The 27506-nt window shown below is 56.8% G+C and overlaps 1 protein-coding gene across 3 annotated transcripts in view; it reads right to left on the reverse strand.

The window, feature by feature from the left end:
• Positions 1-27506, reverse strand: part of PACS1 (phosphofurin acidic cluster sorting protein 1) — a 156285-nt gene that overhangs the window by 38969 nt on the left and 89810 nt on the right. For 2 of the 3 annotated variants that reach the window (XM_070068218.1, XM_070068233.1), the window contains exon 2: positions 9115-9202. In XM_070068218.1, the coding sequence (XP_069924319.1) occupies positions 9115-9202 (88 nt within the window). Of the gene's footprint in view, positions 1-9114; positions 9203-19119; positions 19251-27506 lie in introns of those variants that run through there. The other variant, XM_070068226.1, reaches the window with a different exon arrangement.

Below are 27506 nucleotides of genomic sequence, written 5' to 3' on the forward strand. Positions count from 1 at the left end.
CTTTTCTCCCACAAGCCACAAACCACAGGGCTTGGCGGGCAGGTGCTCTCCCTGCTCTGGAACATTCTCCCTCCTACTTCCCACTCGGAATTGACGTCATCGGCTCAGCTCCCCGTTCCTGTGGCTGCTGTTCCGTAACCGCCAGTCACCCCCGCTCACGCCTAGATTTTAGCTCCCGAGTGACTCACTGCTCCCCCAGTGCTCCCCTACTTGTAAATCCCCGTGATTTCAGTATGCTCTTCCTAACGGCCTGGCTCACCCCCAGGTCCTAGCTGGGCCTTGCGCGTTACATCCAGTACCCGGTCTCGATCCCGTGCCTCCCACTCCCACTCCCGCTCGCCAACAGCCATCCTTCCAGCCCCAGCAGCCGCACTCCGCGGCCCTCCCCTCTTCTCACGGTCCCCGTGCCCTGGTGTGGGTCCCCCTCCTCCCTGCCCTGCCCACGTGGTCCTTAGGACGCGCCCTTGCACACTCCCGGCCTCCACCGCCCTGCGCTGCTCCACCTCCGGCACGCTCACTTGGTGAATCACGGCCCTGTTTCAGTCCAAGGGCAGCAGTGGAACAGGCCTGCAGAGAAACGCGCAGTCAGGCTAGCCGTCTGACCTGGCGTTGATGACCCCAATCTTAAGTGGGCTGCAGGCCGGCGCCGCAGCTTAGTAGGCTAATCCTCCGCTTTGCGGCGCCGGCACACCGGGTTCTAGTCCCGGTCGGGGCGCTGGATTCTGTCCCGGTTGCCCCCCTTCCAGGCCAGCTCTCTGCTGTGCCCAGGGAGTGCAGTGGAGGATGGCCCAAGTACTTGGGCCCTGCACTCCATGGGAGACCTGGCTCCTGCCATTGGATCAGTGTGGTGCGCCGGCCGCGGCACACCAGCCGCGGCGGCCATTGGAGGGTGAACCAACGGCAAAAGAAAGACCTTTCTCTCTCTCACTGTCCACTCTGCCTGTCAAAATAAAAATAAATAAATAAAAAGTGGGCTGCAGCATGGCCCGGTAGCCGCTGTACCCCCAAGTCCCTTCACTTCCCACTCTCCTTGCGGACGATGACTGCACTGCTCCCAAGTCCCCAGCACCTTATATCCCCCACTCCAAGCGGATGACCCCGATCCCTCCTCCTGAGGGGAGGCAGCCGCCTCCCACACACGCTGCCGCTGGACCTGCGCACACCCCACTCCCTGCTGCTTTCCCGCACACGCCTCCGCTGCCAGCCAGAGTCACGGGCCCAGGGCCCCCAGCTCTTCTCACTCGCCTGCCACCTCTCCTCCCTTACATCATTAACTCCCCTCGCCTTCCGAACCGTCCCTTTCCTCGTCCCACAGGCCCTGCCAGCTCCCCCACAGGCTGCCCCTCCACAGCACAGCCTCCGGAGCGTCTATTTTTGCTCTCGAGTCCTCTCACGTCTCCGCGCAGATGCAGCCGAGCAGCCTTCCCGTCTCCAGCAGCCTCCGTCCGTGGATCCCGGGACCAGCCTCGTCTTTGTGGCTTCTGAAGAAACCAGTCAGGGGCAGCCGTGGAGAGGCTGTGTGGGCGCCCACACCCGCTGCCAGAGTGCCCGGCTCGGAGGCCCAGCTTTGAGTCCTGGCTCAAGCCAGGGGCCCAGAACGCAATCCAGACGGAGTCTCCCACGCTGCGGCAGGCACCCAAGCACTACAGCCATCACCTGCTGCCTCCAGAAGCTGGGACCGACTCAGGTTCCCTGGGTAGAACGCGGGTGTCTAACCGCTAGGCTGAACGCCCACACCTCTCCCTGGCTACTGACTGAGCTGCCCGCGAGGTGCTCCCAGAACCGCTGTCCTCTGGTGTCCTCTCACCGTGCAGGCAGGAGGGCCTGGGCTCTCACCTCCAGCACCGGTTAACTGACTCCTTCCTCTGACTTAGACTTATCGCAGCCAGAGAACCTTCTCACTCTCTGTCCACAACCTTCCATTCCCACAGAATGAAAGCCACAGGCCGTGTAATAATCCAGCCCCCAACCCCCGCCCCCTCCTCCCAGCCTCAATGCTTGCCCCTCTTCCTCCCGAGTCTGCCAGAGCCATGCCTGCCCTGGGGCCCCGGGGCCCTGCCCCCCCAACCCCCCACTGGCTGCTTCCCCTGCCTGGAGGTTCTTCTCCCAGACCACACCTGGCTCACTCCCTCACTTCCCTCCCCTCGCAGTCTCTCTCAATGAGGTCGGCCCTGAGCCCTCCCCTCGCAGTCTCTCTCAATGAGCTCGGCCCTGAGCCCTGAGCCCCGCCGGTCATCTGCTGACTTCCTCCACCCCAGCACTCTCTATCCCCCTTTAACGACGTTACTTTATTGGAAAGGCAGAGCTACAGAGAGCCAGGGAGAGACAGACTGAGATCTTCCATCTGTTGGGCCGGGCCAGGCTGGAGCCACGAGTCTGCAACTCCACCCTGGTCTCCCACACGGGCGGAGAGGTCCAAGCACTTGGGTCGTCATCTTCCTCCGCTTTCCCATGTACATTAGCAGGGAGCTGGATTGGAAGTGGAGCTGCTGGGACTTGAACCTGTGCCCATCTGGGAAGTGCACATCGCAGGAGGCAGCTGAACCCACTGCACCACAGCATCAGCCCCGCACCAGCCCCTTTATCTTATGCCTTTCCCCACAGGACACATCACCTCCCACTGTCCAAAATCTCTCCATCCAAATATGCGCCGTGAGTGTCTGTACACATTTCGATCCCAAGTGGAGAGGACTCTGCATGTGCGAGGCAGCAGGACGCGGGTGCAGGCATCAGAGGCCTGGCCCGTGCCCAGCCCGGCGCAGGCATCGTCTTTACCCCTTCCTGAGATGCAGGTTTCACGCATCCTAGCGTTTGTTTCTTCCTGGTGCCTGGGACCCTGCCACTTGCATCCAATCTAAAAATTACCTTTAGTATCGTCTCATGTCCTTTGTTTATATTACAGAATATCTTTGTATTTGCAGCACAGAGGCAAAACAATCTATCTAATATTATCACTACAGAACACAAAGGTAGCACCACTGAGTGTATTAGTTACTTTTTTAAATTAATTTTCGCTTTCCTTGAAAGGCAGAAAGGCTGGAGAAGGGGGAGGGAAGGAGAAGAGGAGGGACAAGGGAGATCAGTCTTCTATCTACTGGCTCAGTCCTCAAACGCCTGCAACAGCGAGACTGGGCCAAGCCAAAGCCAGGAGCCTGGAACCCAATCCAGGTCTCCCACGTGGGTGGCAGGGATCAAGTACTTGAGCCATCACCTGCCGGCCTGGAAGCAGGCCCTCTGACACAGGATGCGGCATCCCAAGCGGTGCCTCAGCTGATGGGCCAAAACTCACCCCGAGGTTCCTGGTGTTTCAAACGCTTCTTTTTAAAGTTAAACGCCTTCGGTGCTCTGTCCTGCAGAAACCTAGCAGCGCTGCAGTGACGGCTGAGGACCTGCCCGAGCTCTCCCGGGTGTCTGAAAATGTGTTTTCCCCATTTAAATACGGGAATCCCAGCTTCTGCCATCAGCGTATTCTCAAGGATGCATCCCAGCATTTTCTTTTCTTTTGCTTGTCTCTTTCCTTCTGCTACGACGACTTCTAACGTTTTGCTCTGAGGACCTTCCACATTCTCAAAAACTGCGAAGGATCCCGAACAGGTTTTGTTTCTCCAGGTGTAGCTACTGCTACTCATCACGTTAGGAATTAAGACAGATACTTGAAAATATCATCAACTCACTCACAGTAACGGGGGCCCCACGGGGCCGGCCTTGCAGCACAGCAGGACGGCGGCCGCTCTGAGGCTGGCACCGCACCCCAGTGCCGGCTCCCGTCCCGGCTGCTCTGCTTCCAGCCCAGCTCCCTGCCAACGCACCCTGCAAAGCAGCAGATGACGGACGTCCTCGGGCCCTGCCACCCGGGCCGGAGGTCAGGATGGAGTTCCTGGTTCCTGGCTTCAGCCGGGTCCAGCCTGGATGTTGTGGCTGTCGGGAGTGAACCAGTGGATGCAAGTCCTCTCTCTTTAAAAAAAAATCTTAAAAACCCCCAAAATGACAAACTGATTACATGTTTACATATGCACATCTTTGATGAAAGATGTTTTCTCAAACAAAACAACCTAGTGAGAAAACAGCAGTTTTTTTTTTTTTTTTTTTTTTTTTTTTTTTTTTTTTTAAAGAACAGCTGTACCAGGACAGACTCCAACCACCACACAGTTGGCTCCAAGCAGGCAGCTACATGGCTTTTGTTACATTCGGGTTGTGCCGCCGTCAGCAGCTGCTGTCAGCACATTCTTTAGCTGTCACCTGCCCACGTGTCCGCCCCGGCCCCTGCCCTCGGACCCACGACCCTATCTCCCGCCTTCAGGGACCTGCCCGCTGTGGGCAGCTCACGAAAACCCTAGGAAGGTGTTTGGTGACTGACTTCTTTCACTTGGCACAAGGTTTTCAGGGTTCATCTTTGTGGACGGATGCATGCATTTTTTTAAATTGTTGAATGATAGTCTGCCCTCTGGATAACCTTCATTCGTCACTCATGGGCTGTCCCGAGTTGTTCTCTTTGGCTGTGGCGAGCCCTGCTGCTGTGAACATCTACGGGCTAGGTTCTGTGTTCTCACTTCTCTCGGCTACACAGCCAGCAGTAAGATCTGAGGTCCAAAGGGCTGCCCCATTTCACAGTTCCATCAGCAGTGTGTGAGGGAGATGTATGGCTTAATCAGACAGCTGGAATCTACCTGTTTCTGTATGTAATTTGTCCCGAAATACTGTTTTGGTTGAGTATATGTAAAAAAAATCCGGTCTCAGGGAGGTATGTCACTGGAAAGGAGAGAATCTGACAGCGTCTTCAGATAATCATGGAAATTCTGGGATGATACACCACAACGCTGCAAGTGTTAGTTCCTTACAGGTTGGCTTCACAGACCTCTAACCATGTCAGAGAGGCTTTACATTTACACTCTCACGCATCCAAGTCCGATCAGTTAACAGGAAGACAGAGTGGAGCACCCTGAAGTCTGAAGGCATGCGGCCATCTGGTTAACGGTGCCACACCCAGGCGGACATCTTCGTTTTCATGAGTGAGTCATCGAAGACGTTATCAGAGGGAAGACGGCCAGGGATAAACAAGAACTCTTTGTACTATTCCTGCATCTTTTCTGTATTTTAAAAATTATTTCAAAATACAAGTGAAAAGCAGAATTCAATCTACTGGCCCACTTTACTCGTTGACTGATCTCTTACCCAGCATAATCCTGAAATCTCAGGCACTGGTTAGCTCCGCAAATACGCCGGAGGTGCATCTTCCATTAGTCAACCCAACAAGCTAGAAACATTAACATCGCCTCTGATCTGCTCAGAAAAGCCACGAAGAACCGGGAAGCTGCTAAACGCACAGCGCAGAGACGTTTCCCCCAAACGGTTTCCACTTGAAGGCTCAGCTTTTACTCATCCTGGGCAGCAAACGCTCGCTGTCTTCCTTGAAGGCGCGGCACAGGGACGGCACCGTGTGCAGGGGCGAAGCCTCTGCCTGCAGCGTCCGCACCCCAGGGAGTGCCACCTGGGGTGGCATTTCGAATCCAGCTCCCCGCGGGTGCGCCTGGGAAGGCCGCAGGCAGGTGCCCGAGGGCCTGGGCCGCTGCCACCACGTGGGAGACCTGCATGGAGTTCTAGGCACCTGGCTTCAGCCTGACCCAGTCCAGGCCTGTGCAGCCCTTTGTGGAGCGAGCCAGGGAACTGACGATTCTCTCTCTCTTTCCCTCTCTCTGTAACTTTGCTTTCAAATAAATACATATTTTTTAAGAGACAGAATCAGGTTGTTCATTTTCCAGAGTTCAGCTTCCGACCATAGAAAATCAGTTCGCAGAGCATCCAAAGCGCTTCCGGGAGCGGCGGCTGCGCCAGAGGATGGGCACCAGCGCCGGCACCCCCCCGCGACAAAGCCCGTGCCCTGTGGAGCTGGAATGCTCGTGCACACGACCACCTCCTCACACAGGGCTGCAGAGACGGGCACCGTCTTCACTGCTCTCTCCAGCACATTCTGCAGCCACACTGCTTTTCTCCCCTTCAGCAGGTCGTGGTCACAGCTGCAGCCGGCTGCTTGGGCACGTCTGGGCGAAGGCGGCACAGAATGAGCACTGTTGCCTTCAGAGCAAACAGCCACCGGGAGAGGATGTCAGCGATGCCCCGGGGGTTTCACCCCGACAGCAGACGCATCGCAGGGCCTCGAGGCCGTGGACCGCATCCTGCGCTGACGGGCTGCTTACAGCAGGCCTGTAGTAGACGCCCGGAAGGTAACTACCAGACGACCGAGCAGGTGAACCTGACTCTTTTTCTTTCTTTCTTTCTTTTTTTTTTTTGACAGGCAGAGTGGACAGTGAGAGAGAGAGACAGAGAGAAAGGTCTTCCTTTTGCCGTTGGTTCACCCTCCAATGGCCGCTGCGGTTGGCGCGCTGCGGTCGGCGCACCGTGCTGATCCGATGGCAGGAGCCAGGAGCCAGGTGCTTCTCCTGGTCTCCCATGGGGTGCAGGGCCCAAGCACTTGGGCCATCCTCCACTGCACTCCCGGGCCACAGCAGAGAGCTGGCCTGGAAGAGGGGCAACCGGGACAGAATCTGGCGCCCCAACCGGGACTAGAACCTGGTGTGCCAGCGCTGCAAGGCGGAGGATTAGCCCAGTGAGCCGCGGCGCCGGCTCAACTTTTTCTTTTTTTTAGAAGATAATTTACAAACTCTTTTAAGATCTTATTTATTTGAGAGGTAGAGTTACAGACAGAGAAAAAGGTCTTCTATCTGTTGGGTCACTCCCCAAATGGCTGCAGCTGGGCCAATCTGAAGTCAGGAGCTTCCTCTGGGTCTCCCAGGTGGCTGCAGGGTCCTAAGCACTTGCGCCAACTTCTACTGTACATTAGCAGGGAGCTGGATCGGAAGTGGAGCAGCCGGGACTTGAACCAGCGCCCATGTGGGATGCTGGCACTGCAGGCAGAGGCTTAGCCCACTATACCACAGCACCAGCCCCAAATGTGATTATTTTCCTAATTACTTCCAGATGCTCAGAAGTAATGAAAAAAAATCTAGGATAATTGTGTTTGGTATAATTTTAGAAAGTGTTAAATACTTCATCAGAAAATAAAAGAAATTATTCAATTGGGTAAACACGTTTAACTGTAGGGGTGGCTCACTAGTAGCGAATTTTGAAAACCACTCAACAGTGTGTGCAGGGGACAGCGACAGCCTTCCGCGCAGGGAACGGCCTGAGAACGGGGGCACCGCCTGTGGCCTAGAAATGGGGGCAGCGTCGGGAAAGGAGGGCACGGCACGGAGAGCTGCACCTCACGGCACTGCCCCACGGCGGCCGCGGACACTTCACAGATTTGGGAGCCATCATGCACACAGATGAGGAGGGAACTGGAACACGAGATGGGACATACAGGGATTCACAGGGGTCATTGAAACGCTGCACGTTTGAGGACTGAAGTCACGAAGTGCTCACCCCGGGACGAGACCAGAGGACCCAGTGTGTGATCTGCACACCGTGAGTGCTGGAGGCGGACTGTAATGAAGCCAGCGTTAAGGCAACAGACTGTTCCGTAATAAGTGAGCCGGCTCCAGCGCTGTGGCACAGCGGGTACAGCAGCTGCCTGTGGCATCGGCATCCCATGTGGGCACAGGTTCGAGACCTGGCTGCTCCAATCAGCTCTGCACTAATGTGCCTGGGAAAGCAGCAGAGGATGGCCAAGTGCTTGGGACCCTGCACCCATGTGGGAGACCTGGAGGAGGCTCCTGGCTCCAGATAGGCCCAGCCTCAGCCATTGCGGCCATTTGGGGAGTGAACTGGCAGATGGAAGAACTGTCTCTCCCTCTCTCTCTGCCTTTCAAATAAATAAAATAAATCTTAAAAAAAAAAAATAAGTGAGCCAGCTAATAAAATACTCTGCTTAGGAGGGAGTTATCCTACAGTTTGCTATTTTCTTTTTTTTTTAAAGATTTATTTATTTATTTGAAAGTCAGAGTTACACAGAGAGAAGAGGAGAGGGAGAGGCAGAGACAGAGAGAGAGACAGAGAGAGAGAGAGAGGTCTTCCATCCGATGGTTCACTCTCCAGATGGTCGCAAGGGCTGGAGCTGCGCCGATCCGAAGCCAGGAGCTTCTTCTGGGTCTCACACGCAGGTGCAGGGGCTCAAGGACTTGGGCCATCTTCTACTGCTTTCCCAGGCCACAGCAGAGCTGGATTGGAAGTGGAGCAGCCGGGACTAGAACTGGCGCCCATACCGGATGCTGGTGCTCAGGCCAGGGCATTAGGATCGGCGCAGCTCTGGCCGTTGCGGCCACCTGGGGAGTGAACCAGCAGATGGAAGACCTCTCTCTCTCTCCCTACGGAACTCTTTCAAATAAATAAAATAAATCTTTAAAAATAAATAAATAAATGCTCCAACCTCAGGCTGAAGAAAGTGACCACTGTTTACTGACACCAATGCATTTCAGAATCGCAATAAGGGTCAGGGAGTCTAGTAGGAAGGCGCTAACCAGTTAAGGACAGACGGGTAGTAGGGTCTGAGTTAACAGAAACCACCCACTTGCCCACTTCTGCCACTCGGTAACTGGCTGGCAACTGAACGCTTCCGTCTGAGGCTGCTTCCCCCACCTCCTTCCCTGACTCAGGAATACTCAGAGTACACGGTCGGGAAGCGTGCTGCATCGGCCAAGAGGCCGCAGCGTAAGGAACTAGGTGAGGGACTGCTCAGAGGACGACTGCCCCGGTGCTCTGTAGATCGCCAAGTCCGAAGTCCTAGGCTGTAAGCATTCTCCACACGGTGGAAAGCTCCCGAGACCGCCCACCCAGGCATCGCCCACCCAGGCATCGCCCACCCACACCGCGTCCTGCTGAGCAGCTGCAAGACGCTCCAGCACCTGCGTCCCTCGATCCTCAGCTAATCTCCATAGGCGGGGCGGGGGCAATCAGGCGTAAAGAAACGGGGTTTCCTTGGCTCTGCTTCGCTGCACCAGGCCCTGCCGCCCTGTGCGGGCAGGGACGTTTCTGTGGCTGTGCAGTGGCAGGTAAGCCCGCTCCCAGCCCTGGACACCTGGCGCCGGGCCCTGCCGCCCTGTGCGGGCAGAGATGATGCTGTGGCCGTGTAGTGGCGGGTGAGCCCGCTCCCGGCCCTGGACACCAACCCGCCCCGCGCACCTGCAGCTTCACAGCGATGACCACGGAGTTCAGGTCTTTGTCCATTTCTTTGAGCACCACAAGCTTCTTCAGCGTCAGGTTGAACAGCCTGGAGGGAGACAGAGGCTGTCAGACCTAAGGGACGCGGGGGGCTCACGGCTCTCCAGCCTGGAGGGAGACAGAGGCTGTCAGACCTAAGGGACGCGGGGGCTCACGGCTCTCCAGCCTGGAGGGAGACAGAGGCTGTCAAACCTAAGGGACGCGGGGGCTCACGGGTCTCCAGCCTGGAGGGAGACAGAGGCTGTCAGACCTAAGGAACGCGGGGGCTCACGGCTCTCCAGCCTGGAGGGAGACAGAGGCTGTCAAACCTAGGGGACGCGGGGGGCTCACAGGTCTCCAGCCTGGAGGGAGACAGAGGCTGTCAAGCCTAAGGAACGCGGGGGGCTCACAGGTCTCCAGCCTGGAGGGAGACAGAGGCTGTCAAGCCTAAGGAACGCGGGGGCTCACGGGTCTCCAGCCTGGAGGGAGACAGAGGCTGTCAGACCTAAGGAACGCGGGGGCTCACGGGTCTCCAGCCTGGAGGGAGACAGAGGCTGTCAGACCTAAGGAACGCGGGGGCTCACGGGTCTCCAGCCTGGAGGGAGACAGAGGCTGTCAAACCTAAGGAACACGGGGGCTCACGGCTCTCCAGCCTGGAGGGAGACAGAGGCTGTCAAACCTAAGGAACGCGGGGGCTCACGGCTCTCCAGCCTGGAGGGAGACAGAGGCTGTCAGACCTAAGGAACGCGGGGGCTCACGGGTCTCCAGCCTGGAGGGAGACAGAGGCTGTCAGACCTAAGGAACGCGGGGGCTCACGGGTCTCCAGCCTGGAGGGAGACAGAGGCTGTCAGACCTAAGGGACGCGGGGGCTCACGGGTCTCCAGCCTGAACCCGCCTGCCTCTTAGTCCCAGCAGCGTGCGGGGTGACGTGTGCGGGCCGTGGGAAGAGGAGGCTTCTGGGGGAGGGCGGAGTGCTTGCCTGCTCACCCGGTGCCTCCTCCACCCTCCCCCGGCACACACTAAGTCACAGACGCAGATCCTTAGCAACGGGGCGACTGTCCACACAGAGCCCACGGCCACCACGGGCAGGACACGGTGCAAACGGCCACGGATTCTATTTCCGCTGAATTTTGCTCCAAGTATGCAGAAAATCTGCAGGGCCACAGATCACGAAAGTCCCCGCAGCTAAGAGCGACAGGACTGTCCCCTACCCTGCAGTCTCAGGGGCTCCCATCTGAGCCGACCGTGGCCCCGACCACGGCAGGGCTCTCCTGGAGCTGGGAGCGCGTCTGCACACTGCCTTCCTGCAGCTGCTTTGGGAGGGGCTCTCAGGACGGGGAAGCAGGGACACAGCTGACCAGAGTCCGCGCAGTCCTGAGTCGGGCGGAACTGTGCCCGGATCTCCTCCCGTGGGCCCGGCTCTCCTGCGCTGCTCCCGACGCTACCTCGGCCCTCCCTGGCCTTCCTCACGTCCTGAGCTCCAGCCACACTGAACTTCCACCACCGTCCTCCGGGCCTTCAAACGCTGCCGTTTCTTCCGCCAGCAACACCGTGCCCTGTCCGGCCCCAGCCCAAGCGCGCGGCTGGCGGCTCGCGCCTCCTCAGCCTTCAGCCCCTGGGCCGCACGTTTCTCCCAGGCCGTCCCCCAACACTTCTACAGGAGACGGACTTTGAGAGGGCCGGGAGCAGGCCTCTGACAGCCTCTCGCGAGCGCGCCGTCTCCCGAGCGCCTAGTGGCTCAGCACACACTCGTCACGTGGAATTAGCACCTCCCTAAAATGGCCTCAAACCAGATGAACACACACGTGTGAAAACACTGAAGAAATTCACTTTTACAGAGGTTTATTTATTTATCTGAAAGGCAGAATTAGAGAGAGAGAGAGAGAGACAGAGAGATCTTCTATCTGCTGGTTCACTCTCCAGTGGCTGCAATGGTCAGGGCCAGGCCAGGCCGACGCCAGGAGCCTGGAACTCCACTGGGATCTCCCACATGGGTGCCAGGGGCCCAAGGACCTGAGCCATCTTCTGCTGCTTCCCAGACAACATTAGCCGGGCCCTGGACTGGAAGTGGAGCAGCCGGGAATGGAACCCGTGGTGCCCGTGTGGGAGGCCGGTGTTGTACGTGGCGGCTTAACCTGCTGCACCTCAACACAGGCCCTGGGATTTCATTTTTGAAAAAGGAGGAAAAGGGGCCAGCACTGTGTAGCAGTGGGTCAACGCCCTGGCCTGAAGCACCAACATCCCATATGGGTGCCAGTTCGACACCTGGCTGCTCCACTTCCGATCCCGCGCTCTGCTATGGCCTGGGAAAGCAGAAGATGGCCCAGGTCTTTGGGCCCCTACACCCACGTGGGAGACCTGGAAGAAGCTCCTGGCTCCTGGCTTCGGATCAGCATAGCTCTGGCAATTGCAGCCAATTGGGGAGTGAACCAGCGGATGGAAGATCTCTCTCTTTCTCTGTGTGTAACTCTGACTTTCAAATAAATAAATAAATCTTAAAAAGAAAAGAAAGAGGAGGAAAAAATCCCGATCAACAGAACTGAATTCTGGTTTTGAATTCCTCACTCCAGTGCTTTCTCAGATCCGCTACCACAAAGGAAAAGACACAGAGATATTTCTCTCCCGTCAGAATCGGAATTCGCTGAAGCGCGGGAGAGCCTGCCAGGCCTCCCCAGCCGCGCACTGCTCCCCACAGCGACAGGTCGTGCGGCATCACTCAGCCAGCCACGATGTCGCCAGCAACAGCCTCCAGCGGGGCCACCGTCACGCGTGCATTCCACTGTGGTACATGACGGAGAACCACCCACCAGAACTCACAGGGCCCTGGGTAAGTGTGCTGGGGCTGGGGCCCACGCTGCACCCATGTGGCAGAAGACAGATCTCGGGCTAGAGGTGGCACCTAAACGCACACACTCTGCGTGGCAGAGTGGACATGAACTCCAGTCTCCTTGTGCTGGACTAGATGACACTCACCTCTAGCAGGTCTACGTCCCAGCCCCTGGAGCCTGTGCAACGCGTCCCTTCCACGGCAAAGGGGACTCTGCAGGACATCGCCAAGTCAGGACCCTGAACCCTGCCCTGCCTGGGCGTGCCCTACATAATCTCGAGAATCTCAGTGGGAGGCCGCGAGGCCGGGGCCAGGGGGACCCCCACTGCAGAAGCTGCGGCCATGCTGTGCTGCTTTGGGGGGGTGGCCACGCGCCTCTAGAGCTGGAAAAGGCAAGAAAGTGGACGCGGCCCGGAGGACACCTGGACTAACCCAGTGAAGCCACTGCGGGCTCACCTGGACAACCCGGAACACCAGTGTGCGGACTGCAGCCGCCCGTTCCGGCAGCGGCCACAGCCGGGCACCTGCGCTCACTGCCGCCACGTGTGTGCATCTGGGCTCATGCCGTCTCTTCAAAAAAGTCCCACCGACCACTGCCGCATCTCACCGTCTCTCCCGACACAACAAGGTGAGCACAGCTCCCGCACGGTCGAGGCCGCTGCACTGAGAGGGAAGTCCTGGGCGAGCTCCCAGCACGCAGCCCTGGCGCTGCAGGCATCTGGGGACGAACGGAGGATGGGAGATCCATGTGTGCCCGGCTCTCTCTCTGCCTTCTGAGTAAACAAACTAAATAGACGTGAGCCTCAACAGAGGAAAGAAGTGTACTTAAACTGCAGCGTCCGATTCTGAGCCTTGATGGCTTAAAAGGAAAGGGCACGGACGGGGAGAGCGGTGGGAGGATGGGAAGCGCCTGGGTTTCGGCCTCGTCTGAGGCTGCCAGCGCCTCTTCTGGGTTGGGTTTTTCTTTGTTTCCAAGCAAAGGCTTCCCGTCTTCATGTGATCCGCTGGTGCTGAACAAACCCACGAAGAAGAAGACTCGGAGGGGTCAGTCAGACACACGTGCCCCTCTGTGCAGGACCCGCGTCTCTCCCGCACGCGGCACCTGCCCCGGGCAGGGACTGCACCAGCTGTGCTGGCGTGGACATGGTTTACAGGGCCCACGGGGAAGACAAACGACGACCCGCATCACACGCATCCCCTGCTCCTGGTCTCCTAAGGCCCTGGGCCATCCTTCCTCTTAGAGCAGGAAAGAACTGTGTTAGAAGGAAAACACAGCACAGACCAATACATTTTCAAAGCATTAATTTTTTACTTAAGACTTATTGGAAAGGCAGAGTTACAGGGAGAAAGAGGGAGAGGGAGAGAGAGACAGGGAGAAGGAGAGGGAGAGGGAGACGGAGAGGGATAGGGAGAGGGAGAAGGAGGGGGAGGGGGAGAGGGAGAGGGAGAGGGAGAGGGAGAGAGGGAGGGAGACAGGGAGAGGGAGGGAGACGGAGAGGGAGAGGGAGAGAGGGAGGGAGACAGGGAGAGGGAGACGGAGAGGGAGAGGGATAGGGAGAGGGAGAGGGAGAAAGGGAGGGAGACAGGGAGAGGGAGGGAGGGAGAGGGAGAGGGAGAGGCAGAGGGAGGAGAGAGAGAGCTTCCAGCTCCCGGTTCCCAAGGGGCCAGGGTTGGGCTGGACAGAAGCCAGGAGCTTCACTTGGGTCTCCCACGTGGCAGAGGCCCACAGACTTGGGCCATCTCCTGCTGCTTTCTCAGGCTCTAGGAAGGAGTTGGATCAGAAGTGGAGCACCCATATGGGACGCTGGCATTGCAGGCAGAGGCTTAGCCCACCGTGTCACAGTGCTGGCCCTGACTGACTGACTGACTGATTGACTGATTTCTTATTTCAAAGGCAGAGAGCCACAGGGAAAGAGAGGCATCATCTGTCCACTGGTTCACTCCTGCATGCGTGCATCAGCAGGGGCCGGGTCAGAATGAAGCCAGGAGCCTGGAACTCAGTGTGGGTCTCGTACGTGGGCAGCAGGGACCCGAGCACTTAAGCTGTCGTCTGCTGCCCCCAGGGTGTGTAGCAGCAGCACTGGAGTCCACAGAGCAGCCGAGACCGGAGCCCAGTCACCGCGGTACAGGGGCAGGCGACCCCAGGGCATCTTTTTCTCTTTTTCTTTAAGGATTTATTTTATTTGAAAGGCTGAACTATAAAGAGAGAGAGGGAGAGATAGAAATCTTCCATCCACTGGTTCACTCCCCAGATGGCCCCAGTGGCCAGGGCTGGGCCAGGTTGAAGCCAGGAGCAGGAGATCCCTCCGGTCTCCCATGTGGGTGGCAGGGGCCCAAGGACTTGCGTCACCCTCAGCTGCTTTCCCAGGCACACCAGCAAGGAGCTGAATCAGAAATGGAGCAGCTGGGACTCAAACCGGTGCCCGTACGGGGTGCTGGCATTGCAGGCTACAGCCCAACTCATCACACCACAGTGCTGCTGCCTCCCCCTTCAGCTACTGTGCCGAATATGTGTCTCCAGTAGGACTTTCGGATAAAGCACAAACCTTGGGTTGGCCGTTTGGCCTAGCACCCTGCACTGGAGTGCCTGGGTTGAGCTCCTGACTCCAACTTCCTGCTAATGCAGATTGTGGGAGCTGATGGTTCAAGTAGCTGGGTTCCTGCCACCCATGTGGGAAACCTGGCTGAGTTCCTGGCTCTTGCTCTTGGCCTTGGCCAAGCCCTGGCCACTGTGGCATTTAGGGAGTGAACAAGAGAACAGGAGTTCTCCCTGTTTCTCAAATAATAAAATAAATTTAAGAAGAACTGACTATGCCACAGTACCTTGGGTGAAGAAAGTCAAGGATGAGTTAGTACCATGGGTAAAACAGCGGCAAGACCGGCCATTTTCAGTGTTTGCTTAGGAACCAAATGCCACAAGATCTCACGCCTTCAGTTCAACAGGGTTTTTTGTTTTTGTTTTAGTTTGTTTTTAATGATGAATCAAATGGATTTGGGGACTCAAATTTACTGAATTCTTCAAAGAATAAAAAAAGTCAAGGGCCGGCGTTGTGGTGCCAGCGGGTTAAAGCCCTGGCCTGAAGCGCCGGCGTCCTATGTGGGCGCCGGTTCTAGTCCCGGCTGCTCCACTTCCAGTCCAGCTCTCTGCTGTGGCCTGGGAAAGCAGTGGAAGATGGCCCACGTGCTTGGGCCCCTGCACCCACGTGGGAGACCTGGAGGAGGCTCCTGGCTCCTGGCTTTGGATCGGTGCAGCTCTGGCCATTGTGGCCAATTAGGGAGTGAACCAGCGGATGAAAGACCTCTCTCTCTGTATCTACCTCTCTGTAACTCTTTCAAGTAAAATAAATAAAAAATATTAAAAAAAAAAAAAGGAAGCTTGCTTAGGCTCACACAGAACGCAGCCGATCTGACAGTCCCATTTCAGCTGGTACAAGGCAATTCACTCGAAAACTAGGAGGAGACATTTCAACAGTCAACATTTTCAACAGGTACCTTAATACAGTGTAACAGGAAAACTCTGCCCTAAACGTAAGAACGAAGATCATTCTCCTAGAGCCCAGGTTCACACACAACTGGAGGAGGACTCCCAGGCACAGCGAGCCACACTGGGGCGGAGCGGGAGGGACGTGGCGAGCGACGGCGTCTCACGATGGAGAGGCCGGGGAGCCCCTCCTGGGTTTTGTTGGTTGTCGGCGCCTCTCATGCACCCACGGCTGAAGGGAGGGGCCCTTCCCCGCTGATGTTCCTTGTTTTCATCAGTTTTTCTACAGCAGAAAATAGTTTTACACTCAAATTATAAAGATTGATGATCCAAGCGCTGGTGAAGACGTGGAGTAACCAGAACCTCCACTCATGGCTGGAGAGACACAGAACGGCACAGCCACCCAGGGGAACCACCGGACGCCCCTCTGAAGCCCCAGCTTCCAAGAGAACCAACAGAAGAAATGAAGGCCCAGGCCCAGGCAGCTCCACTCCTAACCGCCCGAGCTGGAACAAGCATGCTGTCCACGGGCAGAAGAATGGGCAAGCAAAATGCATGACCCAAAAAGGATCAAACGACTGATAAAGGTGACAAGGTGGGTGAGCTTCAGGAACACGACCATGACCCGAAGAACCAGACCCAAGAGTCTACATACGCATGAAGTTCAAGAACAGGCAAGGCCAGTGCAGTGCGGGGGGCCAGGGGAGCACTGAGCAGGTCGGGGCACTGACTGGGAGGGGCCCCGAGGGGCTCCTGTGGGGTAACTGACAGCGCCCGTGGTGGCCATGTGGGCATTCACACAAACAGAGCACAGACAGGGGTGTGGGTTCGGCGCTGGGTGCACAGACACCGACGTGCAAGGGCCCAGCAAGGGGTTTAGGGATGCCGGCTGCAGGTCACTGAGAACGGGCACGCGAGGAGAGGACAGCCAAGGAGCCCAGGAACTCAGAGGCATCAGAGACACGGAAGGGACAAGGACACCTCACAGAGCGGATCAGGAAGGCTCCGCCACGTGTGGGGGGCTCAGCGAGGTCACACACCACCGACGGTCTAGAGTCTGCCACGTGCAGGCGCTCACTGAGGTCACACACCACCGACGGTCTAGACTCTGCCATGTGTGGGGGCTCAGTGAGGTCACACACCACCGACAGTCTAGAGTCTGCCATGTGTGGGGGGCTCAGCGAGGTCACACACCACCGACGGTCTAGAGTCTGCCACGTACGGAGGCTCAGTGAGGTCACACACCACCGACGGTCTAGAGTCTGCCACGTGTGGGGGCTCAGCGAGGTCACACGCCACCGACAGTCTGGAGTCTGCCACGTGTGGGGGCTCAGTGAGGTCACACACCACCGACGGTCTAGAGTCTGCCACGTGCGGGGGCTCAGCGAGGTCACACACCACCGACGGTCTAGAGTCTGCCACGTGCGGGGGCTCAGTGAGGTCACACACCACCGACGGTCTAGAGTCTGCCACGTGTGGGGGCTCAGTGAGGTCACACACCACCGACAGTCTAGAGTCTGCCACGTGCGGGGGATGCTCACTGAGGTCACACACCACCGACAGTCTAGAGTCTGCCACGTGTGGGGGCTCACTGAGGTCACACACCACCGACGGTCTAGAGTCTGCCACGTGTGGGGGCTCAGCGAGGTCACACACAACCGACGGTCTAGAGTCTGCCACGTGTGGGGGCTCAGCGAGGTCACACGCCACCGACGGTCTAGACTCTGCCACGTGCGGGGGCTCAGCGAGGTCACACGCCACTGACGGTCTAGAGTCGCACTTAGGCCATCCTCCACTGCACTCCCGGGCCACAGCAGAGAGCTGGACTGGAAGAGGGGCAAGCGGGACAGAATCCGGCGCCCCGACCGGGACTAGAACCCGGTGTGCCGGCGCCGCAAGGCGGAGGATTAGCCTAGTGAGCCGCAGCGCCAGCCCAGTGAGGACGTGTTATTTGAGCACAACTAAATTCTCAAGAAAGTGTTTTCTCTAGATCCCATCAGACCAAGTCTGAAAGACTCGGGCTGTCTACCTGATAAACACAGACAGCAGAGCAAGAATGTAACAAGAGCCTTCGAAATCCTCCCGTCATTCCCTCTGCAGGAGTCACGGAAAACAGCCTCGACTCACGAAACGGCTGCTGGGAGCACTCCTGCGTCAGCCGGACAGGCTCAGCTGCGCCCTCTTTCCCGAGCGGATGCAGGCAGAGGGCAGGGCCGCGCTCTGGACAGAAACCAGGGGAGGAGAACAAGACCCGCAGGAGATGAAGATGCAAGTCAGTCTCTGAACCAAACCGCGGCCCTTCCGAGGCCGCAGTCAGCGCACGAGGACAAGACAAATGACCGATCACACCTTCGTCCCACCCCGGGGAAGTCGCTTTCCCTGCTTTGTTCCTTAGGGGTAACACGGGGAGGAGCAGCTGTCTTCTTCCCAGACAGTATCCATCAGCAGCACGGACTGCAAATCAGCAGGACGCATCTCGGCCTGTGTCCCTCCTGTCCCGGGGCCGCGCTGTGGTCAGCAGGACGCATCTCGGCCTGTGTCCCTCCTGTCCCAGGGCCGCGCTGTGGTCAGCACGACGCATCTCGGCCTGTGCCCCTCCTGTCCCGGGGCTGTGCTGTGGTCAGCAGGACGCATCTCGTCCCTGTGCCCCTCCTGTCCTGGGGTGTGCGCAGTGGACAGCAGGACGCATCTCGGCCTTGTGTCCCTCCTGTCCCGGGGCCTGCACTGTGGTCAGCAGGACGCATCTCGGGCCTGTGCCCCTCCTGTCCCGGGGCCCGCACTGTGGTCAGCAGGACGCATCTCGGCCTCGTGCCCCTCCTGTCCCGGGGCCCGCGCAGTGGTCAGCAGGACGCATCTCGTCCCTGTGCCCCTCCTGTCCTGGGGGGTGTGCAGTGGTCAGCAGGACGCATCTCGGCCTCATGTCCCTCCTGTCCCGGGGCGTGCGCAGTGGTCAGCAGGATGCATCTCGTCCCTGTGCCCCTCCTGTCCTGGGGTGTGCGCAGTGGTCAGCAGGACGCATCTCGGCCTGTGTCCCTCCTGTCCCGGGGCCTGCACTGTGGTCAGCAGGACGCATCTTGGGCCTGTGCCCCTCCTGTCCTGGGGTGTGCGCAGTGGACAGCAGGACGCATCTCGGCCTTGTGTCCCTCCTGTCCCGGGGCCTGCACTGTGGTCAGCAGGACGCATCTCGGCCTGTGTCCCTCCTGTCCCGGGGCCTGCACTGTGGTCAGCAGGACGCATCTTGGGCCTGTGCCCCTCCTGTCCTGGGGCCCGCGCAGTGGTCAGCAGGACGCATCTCGTCCCTGTGCCCCTCCTGTCCTGGGGCGTGTGCAGTGGTCAGCAGGACGCATCTCGGCCTCGTGTCCCTCCTGTCCCGGGGCCCGCACTGTGGTCAGCAGGACGCATCTCGGCCTCGTGTCCCTCCTGTCCCGGGGCCCGCGCAGTGGTCAGCAGGACGCATCTCGGCCTTGTGCCCCTCCTGTCCTGGGGCCCGCACAGCACACTTTTATGGTGAAAGCGTTTGAACCAGAAACTGCAGAAAATGAGGAGCAAAAAATCCTTAGGCCCAAACCGCAGAACCGAAGCCGGGCGCAGCTTGGGCATATCTGGTTCCTGGTCACAGGTCACGGTTTCTATGAAGCAGAGGAACGTTACGCCACACAGAACCTCCACGTTCACTTACGTCTTTGTCTTTGCGGGTAAATGCCGGTTAGTGGCAGGAGACAACAGGATTGACAAGGCTTCTTTCCCTCCTGTGACCTCCTTGGTGACGGTCTGAGGTCCTGGATGGAAACGGCTTTCCCACGCCAGACACGACGTTCTCTGTCTGACGGAGCTGCTTCAGTGTTGGAGAAGACTTCAACGTGGGCTTTCCGTCTCTGAGAACTGAAACACGTGGGAGGGTCCCCTGAGCACGCGCCGGCCGGCGCACCAGGGGCTCCGACGCCCTCCCTCACCGCGGCCCCAGCACTCATCACAGCCACTTCCTGTCTCACTCCACTGACTGCGGGGGGTGAGTGTGTGGGCAGAACAGAACCAAAGACGCAAATAAAAACCCTCCAGATCCACCGAGAGCAAGTGGGCAGCGGCCACAGCCACGCAAAAACGCATCCCACCGAGGGAGACCCCAAGGCAAGAATGGGGCTCGTAGGGACTGACCGACGCACACTAGCAGGTCAGTACCTCCAAAACATGGTACTACTAGATGCTAAAAAGGGCACTTGACAAAATTCAACACCCGTCCCCAATTTCACAGAGAAGGAGCTGAGGAAGGCAGGCGAGGCGCAGCAGGTGAAGCCGCTACCCCGAAAGCCCACGTCCCGCATCGGAGTGCCTGGGATCAACGCCCACCCCCGCCCTCCCGAGGAGCTAACGTGACTGGGAGACAGCAGAAGACGGCCCAGGATGCGGGCCCCGCCACCCCATGGAGGCCTGGGTGGGGCTCCTGGCTCTGGCCTCGCCCGGCCTTGGCTGCTGCGAGCAATTGGGGAGTGAATCGGGATCCGCGTTGCCCCCCCGCACCCATATCACTCTGCCTTTCAAATAAATCAATCTTTTAGGAAAAAAGTAACAGAAAAATGCTTCCATAATAAATTTTAAAAATATACACGTTCCTTCAATAGTCAGCATCAGAATTAACAATGAGAGACCAGAACATTGCTTCTGAAAACAGGAACACATGAAGACCTATCTCTGGCACTTACATAAAACTTATCCGGAAAACCAGCTGAAGTGACCAGAAATAAGCAGTATAAAAGCTAAAAGAAAGAAACAGGACACTCCTGTCCTGCAGATACATGACCTCAAGAAAGCCAGCCAAAAACCTAGGGGAAGCATTAAGAAAATGTCGAAATAAAATATACAAAAATCAAGTGTTTCCTTAATGCAAATCATAATCAGTAATAAGATGTAAGTGGAAAATAAAGGTACACATTACGTATTCAGGGGAGAAATGATTCTGTAAAAACCTCAAATACTTCTGGAAAAAAACAGATCAAACAACAATGCCAAAATGTTAACAAATGTTCAGTTTAGGAGCTGAACAGTAAAGGAGTTCATTAAACTCTTCCCTGTAGGTTGCTAAAAATTTCATATTAACAGTTAAAAGAGCTGATGACCTTCGGAGGAAAAGGGGAAGAGGGCTTTCCACCATGGGCTATTAGTATGTATGCAAAAGCCAAAGTAATTACAATACATTGCTATTAGGAAAAGAACAGAGAGGGACCAATGGCAGGGAGCAGAGTCCAAAATGAGGCCAGATATTTACTGCACGCAAGAAGTGGGCAACTCAGTAAGCAGCACACGGCACAGGGACGCACAGACGGGGCTCTTACTCCTTACGTCAAAGCAAACTTCAGATGAATGAAAGGTTTAAGTAGAAAAAAGGAAAGGAAGCCATAAAATCTCAGAAAATATGGATAATTTTTAAAAATCCTGAGTTTTTTTTAAAGATTGACTTATTTATTTGAAAGGCAGAAAGAGAGAGAGAGAGAGAGAGAGATCGAGATCTTCTATCTGCTGGCTCACTCCCCAAATGGCTGCCACAGCTGAGGCTGGGCCAGGCCAGACCTAGGAGCAGGAGCTTCCGCTGGGTCTCCAGGGTGGGTGCGGGGCCCAAGCACTGAGCCGTCCGTCCTCCACTGCTCTCCCAGGCCAGAGCCCGGAGCTGATGGGGAGTGCAGCAGCCGGGATGCCAGCCCCGAAGGCGGAGCTTCACCCGGGAGAAGATCTTTTTAACTAAGTTGACACGAAACTCAGAGCCCACAAGTGATGAACACATTCAACACACAAAACTGAGGGGTTTGGGGCAGTGGTTAAGACATCACTTGGGTGGCCGGTTTGAGTCCCGGCTGCTCCACTTCCGATCCGGCTCTCTGCTATGGCCTGGGAAGGCAGCGGAAGATGGCCCAAGTGCTTGGGCCTCTGCACCCACGTGGGAGACCTGGAAGAAGCTCCTGGCTCCGGATCAGCCCAGCTCCAGCTGTTGCGACCATTTTGGGGAGTGAACCAGAAGATGGAAGACCTCTCTCTCTCTCTAACTCTGCCTCTCAAATAAATAAATAAATCTAAAAAAAAAAAAAAAAAAGACATTACTTGGGATGCTCGGATCCTCTAACGTAACTCCTGAGTTAGAGTTCTGGCTCCATTTCGGAACCAGTTTCCCACTAATGTGTGCCTGGAAGGGGGCGATGGCTGCCCATGTGGGAGACCCGGGCTGAATAACAGGCTCCTAGCTTCAGCCTGGCACAGTCCTGGCTGTTGTGGGCATTTGGAGGGTAAACCAACTTTGTCTCTATCTCTACACCTTTCAAAATAAAAAAGTGGGAAAAAAAAAAAAAAGGCATCGGCTAGGGTTGCAGCCACGTCAGGCAGGGCCACGGGATCTGCTTCCCAGGTGGCTGACTTACAAGCTCCTACTGGCCTCAGCTCCTCTCCACATGGCCTCCTCCCAGGCTACTTGACGACCTCTTGATGTGACGGCAGGCTTCCCCAGAGTGAGCAGTCCAGCAGAGAGCAAGCACAAGGTGCAATGTGTTTTATGACCTAGCCTGGGAAGTCACGCTCCACCCACTGCAATGTTCTAACGGTTAGTGTGGGAGGGAACGACACAAGAGTGAATACCAGGGCTGGCGCTGTGGCACAGTGGGTAAAGCTGCGCCTGCAATGCCAGCATCCCATGTGGGCACCGGTTCGAGTCCCAGTGGGTCCACTTCCGATCCAGCTCTCTGCTATGGTCTGGGAAAGCAGTGGACGATGGCCCAAGTCTTTGGGCCCTGCACCCACGTGGGAGACCCGGGAGAAGCTCCTGGTTCTGGATCAGCGCAGCACTGGTGGTTCTGGCCATCTGGGGAGTGAACAAGCAGATGGACGATATCTCTCTCTGCCTCTGCTTCTCTAATAAATAAATAAATCTTTTTTAAAAAATAATGAATCCGGAGAGCCAGAGTGACTGGGGACGCCTTGGAGGCTGGTCACCACTCACCTCACTGACTCGAGGACATACTACAAACTAAGACATGGTCCCAGAAAGCAGCTCAAGGATGGACAAAGAGACTGTGGACAAAGGAAACCGCAACAGTGAAGGTAAATTTAAGCACACATTGCTAACATAAAGCAACAGACAATGTCTGAGCCCAGAGTAAACCCACAGCGCACTAGGTGGGAGGGGCTGGATGAAGCTGAACCCTTCTCCAAGACCCCTACTTATCTCAGAGGAGACAGGAAGCTAACTTCAAAGTATTCACCCTCAAAGTTTGAGAGTAATGGTGAAGAAAATAAACACTGAGTACCTTCCTTTTCTTTTTTTTTTTTTTTTTTTTTATTTTTTATTTATTTATTTTTTTTTTTTTGACAGGCAGAGTGGACAGTGAGAGAGAGAGAGACAGAGAGAAAGGTCTTCCTTTGCCGTTGGTTCACCCTCCAATGGCCGCCGCGGCCAGCGCGCTGCGGCCGGCGCACCGCGCTGATCCGATGGCAGGAGCCAGGAGCCAGGTGCTTTTCCTGGTCTCCCATGGGGTGCAGGGCCCAAGCACCTGGGCCATCCTCCACTGCACTCCCTGGCCACAGCAGAGAGCTGGCCTGGAAGAGGGGCAACCGGGACAGAATCCAGCGCCCCGACCGGGACTAGAACCCGGTGTGCCGGCGCCGCTAGGCGGAGGATTAGCCTAGTGAGCCGCGGCGCCGGCCTAGTACCTTCCTTTTCAAACTCATAGTTTAGAACAATGAAATGAGAACACAACCATCAACCAATTAAAGAGATAAAAAGTGTTAAAGGAAGAACCACCTGGAACAGAAGAGGCAGACAGAATAACCGAAGATGGTAGGGACAAGACCTAACTGTACCAATAACCACAATAACTATTAACCTCTTAAAAAAGGTAAAAGATACAGACAGATTCAATTTTAAAAACAAACAACCTGTATGGCATCCTAACAGATCATCTAAAATAAAAGACTGTAAGTTACAGCAAGTAAATAGTTCATCAAATGACAGATGGCATAGCTATCTTAGTAACACAGACAGCAGCATTTCCAGAATTAGAATCATCAGTTCATCAGGAAGATAACTCCAGGTCCACGTAACTTGGTGAAAACAGCTTTAAAAGGTATGCCACACAAACTGACAAGTGCCGGCATCCCATACGGGCGCTGGTTCCAGTCCTGGCTGCTTCACTTCGATCCAGCTCTGCTGTGGCCTGGGAAAACAGTGGAAGATGGCCCAAGGGCTTGGGCCCCTGCCCCGACGTGGGAGACCCAGAAGAAGCTCCTGGCTCCTGGCTTCAGACTGGCCAGCCATTAAGGGAACGAACCAGTGGATGGAAGATCCCTCTCTCTATCTCTCTCTGTTAACTCTGCCTCTCAAATAAATAATCTTTTAAAAAAAGAGAGATAGAAATGCTAATTACCCTGATTCGATCAGTATACACTGTGTTACATGTGTTAGAATATCACACTGTACCCCATAAATGTGTATATTGTGTTAATAAAAATTTTAAAGTTAGAAAGCCAAAAATAAACAAACTAACAAATAACTAACTCAGAAAGGGAGAGAGAGAAGCCCAGGGAAAGCTGGGCAAACCACAGGATCAGCGCTTCGTGTTTCCAGCAGAGGAAACAACAATGGCTGAAACATACACAAAGATATGTTCACCTCACTAGGAACCAGGCAGATGCAAACTGAAATGAAAGTACCACTGACACCCACAAAATCGGCACAGCTAAGTGTGGGTGACGGCGTGGTGCATCGGGGACTCTGGGCAGCACGGCCGTCGTCCTACGGAGCAGAACTTGCGTGAAGTCCGCCGGCCAGCAACTTCCCCCACTCTTAGGTGGCCCTGGTGGGCTCCCATCCCCACGCCCTGCGGCTCCTCTGTGGCGTGAGCCCGGACTCACACCCACCACAGGGCCTACGCAGGGCCTACGCAGGGCCACGTGGGGACGCCGCCCGCCCGCAGGAAGCCCTCCACACTAGACGTTACTTGCAGTCCGCTCCTCGGAACCCAAAGGCACACTGTCAGGACTACCCGCGCTGACCCACACAGTCACATTCTAGCCAGCAGCGGGAGAGGAATGAACTCAGCCCACAGCACTGCGGGAGCAGAAACAGGCTGCCAAGCGACGGTGAGCTGTCAGGCGTGCAGGGATACACGGGAGGTGCGTGTCCTCTCAAGAGGGCAACACGTCAACAGGACAAGGTTGGCACGGCTGATGGGAAGGAGGCTTCAGGAATGCCTGCGGCCCGGGGCGCGAGACTCCGCAGGGGAGACCTGCACTTGCTCCTGATGGAAACGCCACCGAGAACCGTACACACGCCGAAGACAGGATTCACGCAGGACCCCTGCTGGGTGAGTGCAGCCACAGAACGGGGAGGTGGAGGCAGGGAGAGCGGCGGGAGCTGCAGTGGTGGTCCTGGTGGTGCGGAGGAAGGCCTGCTCTGAAGAAGTCAGAGCCAGCGAACGAGCGGAGTTCTGGAACATTCTGTATCTGACAGGACTTGCTGATGGCGTGAAAGCAGGGTACACGGACAAGAGAAAACTCAGAGGCTTTTCCGGGTTTCTGGCTTGAGCATCACGGTAGGCAGAGGCGGAACTGTTCAAGGAGACGGAGGAGACCAGGGCTCATTTGGGGATGGACAGGCCAAGAGGCGTCAGGAACGTACGAAAGTTGAGGCACCTTGAATACTCACATGAAAACATCAGAGGCGGCAGCCACTGTGTGAGTCCCGAGCCCGAGGGCAGATCGGGCTAGAAACAGACCCGGGAGGCGAGGCAGAGAGCCAGTGGACAGACACTGGGCGCTGCCGCGGAGGAAGGCCCAGGAAGCGACAGCAGAGCGGCCAGTGGGGAAGGGTCCTGATGTGCCTTCACTCCAGCCGATGCGCACAGGACGAGGCAGCGGGGAAGCCGGGGACGGGGCGCACAGACCGCACCCGGCAACCCGGAGACCAGCGGCGACCATGCGCTGGGCACCGCAGAGAGCAGGAGAAACGGAAGCGCGTGGGAGGGTTCTTCCTCCCCAGGAAGGAGCTCCAGGCCGCTGCCAGCGGAGTTAGCACGGAGAACAAGAATTCAGGCTGCAACGAGCGAGGTGGTGCAGTCCCAGGAACCCCCGCTGACTGGCACACACGTCCACCGAGTCAGCCAGTCCAGCACTCGGGGCTCGGTAAGACGCCGTGACCACACGGTCTCCTCTACCTCCCCTGTGGGTCTCAGGCTCCAGCTGCTGGCAGAGAGGGGAAGTTCCAGCTGCGTCCTCTATCAGGACATCTGGGTTCAAGTCCTTGTGGTGGTTCCTGACTCCAACTTCCGGTACCGCGGACCCCGGGAGGCAGCAGCAATGGCTCGCGTCACTGGGTCCTGCCGCCCGTGTGGACAGCTGGTTTGAGTTCATTGCTTTGGTCTCGGCCCGGCGCTCGCTGTTGCAAGCACCTGAGCGGTAAACCAGTGGGTGCGAGTTCTCTCTATCTCTCCTCCTCTGCCTGTCCCCATGTCTCTCTTTCTGCCTCTCAAATAAGTTAAAAAAAAAAAATGTTATAATTAGAAGACGTAAAACACAGCTCTGATGCCCCTCCAGAACGATGCACACACACACACAAAATGATGCAGCATAAAGGGCCCAGAGGTTCCGTCGTGCCTGCCACACCGCTATCCCGGCAGCCGGGGGAGGAGCCGATCTCCAGTGAGCCAGGAATGACAAACTGGAAACACAGGTCGGAGAAAGCGTCAACTCTGAGACGTCTAAGGAAGCACAGCGGCAGCAAGAGGCTCAGCAGAGACCTCCGCCCGCTTCCCCGCGCGGCGGCCTCCCGGGCCTCCAGCCCTGCCACTCCAGGGCCTGCCCGGCGGAGCGAGCAAGGCCGGGCCGCTAGCTCAGCACTCTGCCCTCTCCCCCCGGCCCCAGTCCCCCCCCCCAAGACGCTCGGTTCTGACAGACTCGCTCGGCGTTTAAACAAGCGAAACGCGTGATTTGAATTGAAGCTGTCTTTCTCTACAAGGTCAGTTAACAGCTGTAAAAAGCAGGGCATGCTGGGAGCTGAGCCTGCTTGCCGTTTTACCTTGAAAGGGCCCATCCTGAAGTGCTGCGTAACCAGCTGGTTCTGCATGTCTGCAGATAACTCCATTTTTCTATCATCTTCCTTGTCCACTCCACCCGGAGGCAGGACCCACACCTGCCCTCAGGGTGAGGGGACGGCACAGCCCCGTAGCACTGCCCAGGAGGGGAGACACCACCGTCTCACTGCCTGAAGCCACGGGCTACAAACAACACCTCGGATCACAGCCGCCTGTCCCGAGTGCACCTGGAAAAGGACGACGGGGGATACGGACGAGGCGCCCATCGCTGAGACCCAGCGTACAGAGCATGATCTGAATTAACCACTCAGCTGAGCACCAGCAACGCCGGCCGGGGGTGGGCATCTGGCCTAGCGAGTGCGACGCTGGTCAGCACGCCCCCTCAGGTCCACGCTGCCCCGCTCGGGCTTGGCACTGCCTCCAGCGCTCAGCTCACAAGCCGGGAGGCAGGACGACGGCTCAAGTGACTGGGGTTCCTGCCACTCCCGTGGGAAACCTGGATTGAGTTCCTGGCTCCTGGCCCCAGCCACTGTGGGCATCTGGGGCAGTGCACCAGAAGGTGGGAGTGCGCTTTCTATCTGTGTCTGTCTGCGAAGGAGTGGGGAGGGAGGGAGGGAGGTTGGTTAGAGGCAGTGTGAAAATGCACTAGGCACAGTCTCAGAGCTGGGTGTGTGAGGAGGGGACTGAGGTCAGTCACCAGACTCCACCAGCCAGGGTCCAGGGACACGGCAGCACGCTTGTTCTGTAGAACATGGGTCATTTTTAGTCAGTCACACTCCAGTAATTTAACAGATGGCCTTATAAATTTGCCACAAACATATTCTCTCCCTCTCTCCAACTTTTCTGAGGGTTGCAAATAACATAACATAACATAACATAACATAACATAACATAACATAACATAACATAACATAACATAACGGGCCGGTGCCATGGCGCAGTAGGTTAATCCTCCGCCTGAGGCGCCAGCATCCCATATGTGCACCGGTTCAAGTCCCGG

This window comes from Oryctolagus cuniculus, chromosome 1 (assembly GCF_964237555.1).
Source record: "Oryctolagus cuniculus chromosome 1, mOryCun1.1, whole genome shotgun sequence".
NCBI classification, from domain to species: domain Eukaryota; kingdom Metazoa; phylum Chordata; class Mammalia; order Lagomorpha; family Leporidae; genus Oryctolagus; species Oryctolagus cuniculus.